We start from the raw sequence: 9,232 nt of genomic DNA, 5'->3' as shown, positions 1-9,232 counted from the left end.
ACTTGTGATTCGTTCCATGTAATACAATTTTGTAGATAATACAGGCTTGGCGCTACCTCCTCTTCGTGACAGACACCACCAAGCGTCACATGAAATGTGCAGCTGCCCGGCAGCTGAGACAGAGGAAGCGACTGGCTTCAACGATGCGCCGTAGTAAGGAGCTTTGAGTCGACCGCCTCATCCATGGGATACCTGCTGAAGAAAAGCTACCTAGCATCGCTGCTACGAACGCCTAGATATTGATGCTAGAAGTCCAGTTTGTAGTTACCTTTTGTACCTGGTGTCTGTATTTTTCTACTATAATTAGAAAATCAAAACCCTCCACCCATGTTTAAGCAACTAATATCCCTCTAATATATGCATGTATAATGAAATTAATCTCCTAGATATTTATGCGTTGCTTATTCAAGCTCCCATAGAATAAATTTCATAGTGGGATGCCCTTAAAGAAAAATTTCAATAAGATAACAATGAATATGTCTACGCCCTAAAAAAGAAACGCCCACGCAGCACACTAATATCGGAGACTGGCGCAGCAGAGCGCGTTGCGCTTAAAGATAAATCTCAATGAGATAACAACGAACATGTCTCCCTGGAAAAGATAACACAACCATGTGATTGGAAACGGGGAGCACGCCCGCTTCTGGAAGGATCGGTGGCTAGGCGCCTAGGCGGGGAGAGAGTAGCCGACCCCTCTTGTGGTTAGGCGCATCGCCAAGAGGCGGTTGTCCGCCTGATCGGTCAAGGAGGGTCTCTCCGGGCAATGGCTCCAAGATTATGGACCGGATATGGCTGAGGATGCGCTCGTCGAGTTCTTCTTGCTCTGGCATAGACTTGCCAACATTGCTCTTGTTCCGAATAGAGAGGATGTGCTGGTGTGGCAATGGTCGGGCGCCGGCTCGGTGAGGGCTGCGGTCTCTGAGGAGATCTGATGCTCCAGAGTGCCTTACAGCTGCAAGTTATTCTCGTGGCTCGCTTTGAAGAACCGTTGTTGGACTGCGGACATGTTACAAACTAGAATACATCTCAATGGGGGAAAATCAACTCAAAGTACCCGATGATCCATTACATGTCTTAGACATTACAAGTACAACACATCAACAACTTAACAACACAGACTTCCGACTCGAGATGTTGCTCGAGAATGTCAGGCTTATCTACTAAACTATACTCGAAACATGTGCGAAGCAGGCCAATTTGAAGACCGAAACATCATATAATTTTTTTTCCTCGGGAGATGTGGATCACTCATACATCACAAGGAAATGCAGTTTCTCTGCGTTGAGCGGTTACTTCAGAACCCTCTTCCGACCGGTGCTCCTCCTCTTTGCGCCATGCCTCATTTTCGTACAGCCAGTCGAGGCTATCCTGCGAACCATCACAAGAAATAAACGCACGATGAGGAGATTTGCCGTGACAAACACTCACAAGCAGCAACACGGCACACTTACATCCAATAATATAGAATCCAAGTCGGGTAATTCGTCGAGCATTTCTATGTCGGTGAAGTTGAGAGGCGTCGGATTCTCATGGATGTCGGTGTTCAACAGTGGAGGCGGTGCCGCATTGCCCTGAAATGCAGATGAGCCAGGCTCTTCCTCATCCTGTCACAATTTCAGAAATTGCAGCAAGTAAAATGAACTTGCGGTTGATGGCAGCACAGTAACATGAAAGGCAAAGATGATGAATTGATGATTACCTGATTCTGCTCCGTTTCCAATGGGCTACCGCTTAAACGACGAGGCTGTGGAGGGTACATATTTGGGGTTGTAGGATTGATTTCCGAACCGGATTCGACATCAGCAACATGCATCTGCGACTTCCGAGTGTTGTTTTTAACCTGCCAAAAGACTTTCGACACAACAAGCTCCCCGTGCTTTTCACCTACCTCTGCCCCAAGGTGACACTGATGCATCGTCCAGTTAGTTTTAACTCTTTTTTTATTGTAGCACTTGTGAAGAACCAGTATTTTCTTCCAGCCTTTTATGACGCCATTATCCAAGATGCGTGAAGATTTTCCAGTCTTGTGCCATCTCATCTTCTCATCACAATCAGTGGCATTACTATTGCTGATCTTGCGACGCTTGCGCTTGCCAACTTCATAAGCATTTGATATTTTGTGGAAGAAATAGCTGCTGCTCCCATCCATCTTGATACCTACAGGGGCATAGGAAATAAACTAACTAAGACTTTACTCAGAAAAATAATACTCTGCTCCATCCCACAATATAATACGTTTTGGTAAGATGTATAATATATTGTGCAAGGAAGGGAGTATTAGCTAACTAGGTAATTCAGAAGGTCCTGATAACAAGTGCAAAATAAGATACCAGGGAGATTTTTGGGATGTGTATAGCAGATTCCTTCCTCTTCCTTTATCATTGGAATAAAGTTATCTATTAGTACATGAGATGCTGCCCTCCCAACCTTTCCTTCCAAGTGTCCAATCAGTTCCTGATCAGTTGGATCAAACTTAACACCAACAGGGAGTCCTGGCCACTGTGATGAAACCTGTAATGCAAGGCATGAAATGCAACTAGAAATCATGAAACTGTACACCCTCCATATATGAATTCACGACATTCCGCATTGCATGTAAACTACAGAAATGTGGTTCTGCAATGAGGCATATCTGCATAGTCTTAGAAATGGTTTCTCCACTTGTCTGCTCATCAAGATAAAGGTACAAATTTACCATCTATGGGTTTCAGAATATAATGGTTCAATAAGCATATCAAGCGCAAAAAAATGAATATAGTGAAATTGGTGCTTCCTTCCTACATGTCATTACCATGCATATGGAATCTAACAACAACCCCATAGATTAATTCATGGAGCACTAGCGTTGCATCTAAAACTTTGTTTGGAGCTAGTGAATTTTTTTTATCGGTGTTGGACCTTATGCACTAGATTGTAATGGGGAAAGTTATACAAAAGTAAGCATGAGTATTTAAATCTAGCTATCATATTATATATCTCTAACAACACTTACATCGTCATTATGCATGTGATATTCGCAATTTGGGCACTCCTTCCACGCTGCTGCGATCAATTCCTTGATTTCTGTACTTGAGTTTCTAATCATGGCAGCAATTATCTTGCCATTAATAACCAATGACCTGCAGGAAATCTGTGAGATTATTATATCTTAGGAACCATATGTTGAGACAAACAGATAATAAATTCAACTAATGATCCATAACACAGATGCCACATAATCCAACAAAATGCTCTCTCAGTTTAATCAAGAGATCATATTTAGATGCAAAATGGAGCACCTAAGCTAGATCCACATATATCTAACTGAATTATTGGTACAGTGATAGATTATCAAGAATAATCAATGTTACTGAGAACATATGCTAACTTTTTTCGGAAAGAACATATGCTAGCTACCATGTACATTAACTCAAAGAAGAAGATTAGTAGTAATGAAGATAATTAATTACGACCATGTACTAACTCTGATAGACACTAGTGTACATTGTTTTGATAGATCAACACTGATCAGTAGCCAAAACTGTAACACTGCCATCAATTTCGGTTTGCAGTTCTTTAGCCTTCATTGCTATTTTTGGAAGTGCAAATCAAACATAGACATAGTATTGACGAGGAGCTCTGTTTCGTCCCCTGTTTTAGAAAAAAAAGGAGACCAATCTAGAGTTCTAGATCATGCCCATTGATCTAAGCAGCCAATGATCTGAACATTTCCAATTGTGTGGCCAGGTACCGCTCCTCTTAAACCAGCAGCTGCCATTTGTGTGCCACTACAAGCAAACAGGAACTTGGAGGGTACTAATCACTAAGTAGAAGAACTTTTGAATAAGCGTTCAACAAGAGCATGTTCAAGATTGAAAAACGTTTTTCTGTGATCCATCGGTACTGAATGAGGGATCCGCGTCATCTCGTAGTAGCAGCAATCGATGATCCAATCAAGCTGCACACATCCTTCTTTGCCTCGTGAGTCGTGAGCACCTCAAAACGAACTTACAGGGATGGACAAGCCGCAATCAGCGCACCACGATACGGGATGGGATCAATCCAACAATACTGAACAAATTAACGCCGAACCTGCACCATCACATAGTAGCAGAATAGAAGGCACCAAATCGATGATCCAAAAACAAAAATCAGCGATCTCTCCGCTTTCTTAGTCTGACCACTGCGATAGTTGAGAGAAACAAGCAAGGGTCAGACAGTTGCGAGCGACCAATCAGAAGTTCAGAACGGAGCTGCAACGAGGAACAGTACCCTTCTCTTCCTTCGAGAGGAAGGTTCCTCCGCCACCACCTCGGCAGACCGCGAAACCCCTGCACGGATGCACTGCCGCTGCAACGAGGAATAGAACGGGGCCGGATACACGACGGCCGCGCCGAGGCAAACCTTCTCTTCTTTCGTCTAATTTTTTTAAAGAACTCTGCTACCTTCTCAAGGAAGGTTCCACCAACGCAGCAGTCGCAAAGATAAAAACCCGCACAGTCGCTGTAGCGACGAGAGGGCCCCGGTCAGAATCACGTCGTCGGTGTTACGTCGGGCATCTCCCGGACGATCTCGCGCGCATTTGCTCCATGACCGGTACCTGCTCTTCCACGCGCTCCGGAGGCATCACCCGTTGCCCACCAAAACCACACATGTACGCACCTGAGTCCACCACACGATGATCGATCGCGACGCTATCAATCCTAAACCCTCCCCAGAATCCCCAATCCCCTCTCGATTTCGGAGCAGATAATGAACCCATAAAGAGCACACACAAATAAAACAAGAGAAACACTGAGCAGAAAGAAAAGTCAGACCCAAGAGGCGGAACCAGAAAGCGGCTTACCCTGCCATGGACGCCCGGCTGCGCTGCAACGGGAGGCTGCTCCGGGGCGGTCGGGGACTGGGCTAGGGAGCCTGAGAGCGGAGCGGGGAGAGAGGGAGCGGAGAGCATCCGGTGGGAAGGGAACTTTTGGCAAGTGATGAGGTGGGAGTGCGGGTGGCCGAAGCGTGCCCTTAAATAGGCGCGGGCCGAGAGGACCGCAACGTGACCACCGTGCATCTCTCCAAAATGTTTTGCCCACGGTAACAAGCAACCCTCCCCTCTACAGCTGGGCTCAGTGAACAGTGAACTCCGCTTTGCCATTGCTGCCAACTTGCTGCTAGATTTTTTTCCTACCAGAGAAAATGTTTCGAAGATTTCATTTGATCTTGTGATTACTATCATTCCACTTTAAGGCTAAAATGGGATCTATTCATTACAAGTGAGAAGATCAATTCATATCTTTCTCCAGCTAAACATTGAGTATAAGTTAGCGCATTCATTCGCCTGACCCATTTCACATGCCAAATATGTCCGTTTGCGAATTCTCTATCTGGCAATTAACCGCTTGACCAATCAGTTTTCCTGGCGCGGGAGCGGGTCATTACTTTTCTCTATCGTTCTCCACTAATTTCGAGATTTTTATTTTTGTCGGTTCCCCCCTAATGCCGTGCATTTAGTTCCGCTCTCCCCTATCTCGCGCATTTAATTCTTTGGTGCATCGTAGATCCTGCATCCTTAATTTCTTATTTTTTATAGCGTGATTTTAGTTTATTTTTTGGTAGCTTTTTTCTCGGTTTTGGTTTTCCTTTCTTTTGATAACGTGATATCCGCAAACACTACAAGAAAAGTTGCCATGGCCGATGAAGTTGAAGTCGCGCCGTGGTTGCTGGTGCACCATGGCCGACGATTTTTGGTCTCTTCGTTGTGCATGTTAAAACGTTTTTTTCTCGTTTTTGAGGCCACCTAGCCCAACGAAAACGGCCAAAACGTCGCGTATGGTGTCCCGGGACGTGGTGCATCTCGAATTCTCGGGTTCGCCGGCCGAGTCAACGCAAATCCGCACCGCCGAGGGATGTAGGGCCCGAGATGGCAGCCTCTCGGCATTGTTTTTTTTCTCGATCGCGCCATCTCGTTCAACGCTCTCCGATCGAGCCGTTTACGATGCAGGATCATGGGTCCCGCATGTCATCCTCTATGAACCAAAATTCTTTCTATTCTTGGATTTTTTTGACCCCCTGATTTCTGGCTACTTTCTTTTTCTTTTGATCCCTTGCCGCCTTGGAAACTTTGAGACTGCCGCTGCTAATTGGGACCCGCATGTCATCCTCTATGAGCAATCAACTTTCTTTTCTTGGAATTTTTTTTGGCACCTCAAATTTGGTCACTTGCCTTTTTCTTTCGATCCTCTGCCGCCTCTCAAACGTTGATACCGCTGCTGCTAAATGGGACCCGCATGTCATCTTCTATGTACTATAAAACTTTCTTTTCTTGGATTTTTTTGGCACCTCATATTTGGTCACTTACCTTTTTCTTTCGATCCCCTGCCGCCTCTCAAACGGTGAGACCGCTGCTGCTAAATGGGACCCGCATGTCATCCTCTATGTACTATAAAACTTTCTTTTCTAGGATTTTTTTTGGAACCTCATATTTGGTCACTTGCCTTTTTCTTTCGATCCCGTGCAGCCTCTCAAACGGTGATACCGCTGCTGCTAAATGAGACCCGCATGTCATCCTCTATGTACAATCAAGTTTCTTTTATTGAATTATTTTTGGCTCCTGATATTTGGTCACTTGCCTTTTTCTTTCGATCTCATGCCACGTTTGAAACGTTGAGGAACCTGCAGGCTCATGGGACCCGCATGTAATCCTCTATGTACTATAAAACTTTCTTTTCTTGGATTTTTTTGGCACATCATATTTGGTCACTTGCCTTTTTCTTTCGATCCCCTGCCGCTTCTCAAACGGTGATACCGTTCGCTGCTAAATGGGACCCGCATGTCATCCTCTATGTACAATCAAGTTTCTTTTCTTGAATTATTTTTGGCTACTGATATTTGGTCACTTGCCTTTTTCTTTCGATCTCATGCCACATTTGAAACATTGAGGACCCTGCTGGCTCATGGGACCCGCATGTCATCATCTATGTGCTATAAAAGTTTATTTTCTTGGGTTTTTTTTCACCCTCTGATTTTTGGCTATTTCTTTTTTCTTTTGATCCCCTGCCGCCTTGGAAACGTTGAGTAAGATGCTGACTCATGGGACCCGCATGTCATCCTCTATGTACAATCAACTTTCTTTTTCTTTTGATCTCAAGCCGCATTTGAAACGTTGAGACCGCTCGTCGCTAATTGGGACCCGCATGTCATCCTCTATGTACAATAAAGTTTTTTTCTTGGATTATCTTTGGCTCCCGATATTTTGTCACTTGCCTTTTTCTTTCGATCTCATGCCGCCTTTGAAACGTTGAGTAAGCTGCTGGCTCATGGGTCCCGCATGTCATCCTCTACGAACAATAAAAGTTTCCTTTCTTGGAGTTATTTTTAACCCCTAATTTCTGGCTATTTTCCTTTTTCTTTTGATCTCCTGCTCCCTTTGAAACGATGAGGACGCTGTTGGCAGGTCGGTCCCACATGTCATCCTCTGTGAACAATAAAATTTTCCTTTGATGGATTTATTTTGAACCCCTAATTAATTTCGGGATATTTCCTTTTTTTCCTTTTATCCCCTGCCGCCTTGGAATCGTTGAGGATGCTGCTGCCTCATGGGTCCCGCATGTCATCCTCTCAGAACGGTAAATGTTTCTTTTCTTGGATTTTGTTGACCAAACGATTGTTGGCTTATTTTTTCTTTCGATCTCCTGCAGCCTTTAAAACGCTGAGGACGCTGCTGGCTCACGGGTCCCACATGTCAACCTCTATGAACAATAAACGCCGAGGATGCTGCTGCCTCATGGGTCCCGCATGTCATCCTCTCAGAACGAAAATGTTTCTTTTCTTGGATTTTTTACCAACAGATTTTTGGTTTATTTTTTCCATCCCCTGCCGCCTTTAAAACGTTGACGACGCTGTTGGTTCATGGGTCCCCGATGTCAGCCTCCCCGTACAAGAAACATGTGATATCTTGATTATTTTGCAGACAATAAACATTGTATTTCGCTATGAGCTATTGCCAACGGATAAATTAAATCTTTATTTTTACATAAAAAAACTTATATGTTGAATCTCCTTGTTTTGTGTTTTTGCGAAGCATATGACTTTCCTGTTTTTTTAGAAAAATCCGAACTTTCCTGTTTTGGAGTGGGCTGAAATTGTACGAGTCAAAAGGCCCAGCAGGATAGTTCAAAGGCTCAGATGTCCAGATGCAGCCCAATTGAAATATTTCTTTTCTTCGAATTTTTTCACCCCCTGATTTCTGGCTACTTCTTTTTTCTTTTGGTCCTGTGCCGCCTTGGAAACGTTGAGACCGCTGCTGCAAAATGGGACCCGCATGTCATCCTCTATGTACAATAAAAAAAATTTCTTGGATTATTTTTGGCTCCTGATAGTTGGTCAATTGCCTTTTTCTTTCAATCTCATGCCGACTTTGAAACGTTGAGGAAGCTGTTGGCTCATGGGTCCCGCATGTCAACCTCTATGAACAATAAAAGTTTCCTTTGTTGGATTTATTTTTTACCCCTAATTTCTGGCTATTTGTCTTTTTCTTTTGATCCCCTGCCCCCTTTGAAACCATGACGACGCAGCTGGCAGGTCGGTCCCACATATCATCCTCTATGAACAATAAAGGTTTCCTTTGATAGATTTATTTTTGACCCTAATTAATTTCTGGCTATTTTCTTTTTTTATTTTGATCCCCTACCGCCTTGGAATAGTTGAGGATGCTGCTGCCCCATGGGTCCCGCATGTCATCCTCTCAGAAAGGTAAATGTTTCATTTCTTGGATTTTGTTTACCAACTGATTTTTGGCTTATTTTTTTGTTTCGATCTCCTGCCGCCTTTAAAACATTGACGACGCTGCTGGCTGATGTCTACGTACGCTTCTATTCCTGTAGATAGTGTTGGGCCTCCAAGAGCAGAGGTTTGTAGAACAGCAGCAAGTTTCCCTTAAGTGAATCACCCAAGGTTTATCGAACTCAGGGAGGTAGAGGTCAAAGATATCCCTCTGAAGCAACCATGCAATTACGATACAAGAAGTCTCTTGTGTTCCCAACACACCTAATACACTTGTCAGATATATAGGTGCACTAGTACGGCGAAGAGATAGTAAGATGCAAGTGATATGGATGAATATGAGTGGTAATAACAATCTGAAATAAATATGGCAGCAAGTAAACATGCAGTAGAACAGTAAATAAACGGTGATTCAATATTTGGAAACAAGGCCTAGGGATCATACTTTCACTAGTGGACACTCTCAACAATGATCACATAA

General features: G+C 43.9%; 1 protein-coding gene across 1 annotated transcript; it reads right to left on the bottom strand.

Annotated features, from left to right (window-relative positions):
* Positions 1-1,248: 1,248 nt before the first annotated feature.
* LOC124671857 (SUPPRESSOR OF GAMMA RESPONSE 1-like) lies at positions 1,249-5,125 on the bottom strand. The gene is made up of 6 exons (XM_047208177.1): positions 4,826-5,125; positions 2,993-3,130; positions 2,331-2,511; positions 1,700-2,157; positions 1,452-1,604; positions 1,249-1,368 (listed from the first exon to the last, which is right to left on the bottom strand). Exons 1-6 carry the CDS (start codon positions 5,123-5,125, stop codon positions 1,249-1,251), a joined length of 1,350 nt encoding a protein of 449 aa, XP_047064133.1.
* Positions 5,126-9,232: the final 4,107 nt, after the last annotated feature.

Source organism: Lolium rigidum, chromosome 7 (assembly GCF_022539505.1).
Source record: "Lolium rigidum isolate FL_2022 chromosome 7, APGP_CSIRO_Lrig_0.1, whole genome shotgun sequence".
NCBI classification, from domain to species: Eukaryota; Viridiplantae; Streptophyta; class Magnoliopsida; order Poales; family Poaceae; genus Lolium; species Lolium rigidum.
The sequence above is the reverse complement of the archived record's forward strand: the minus strand, read 5'-3'. Positions and strand labels throughout refer to the sequence as shown.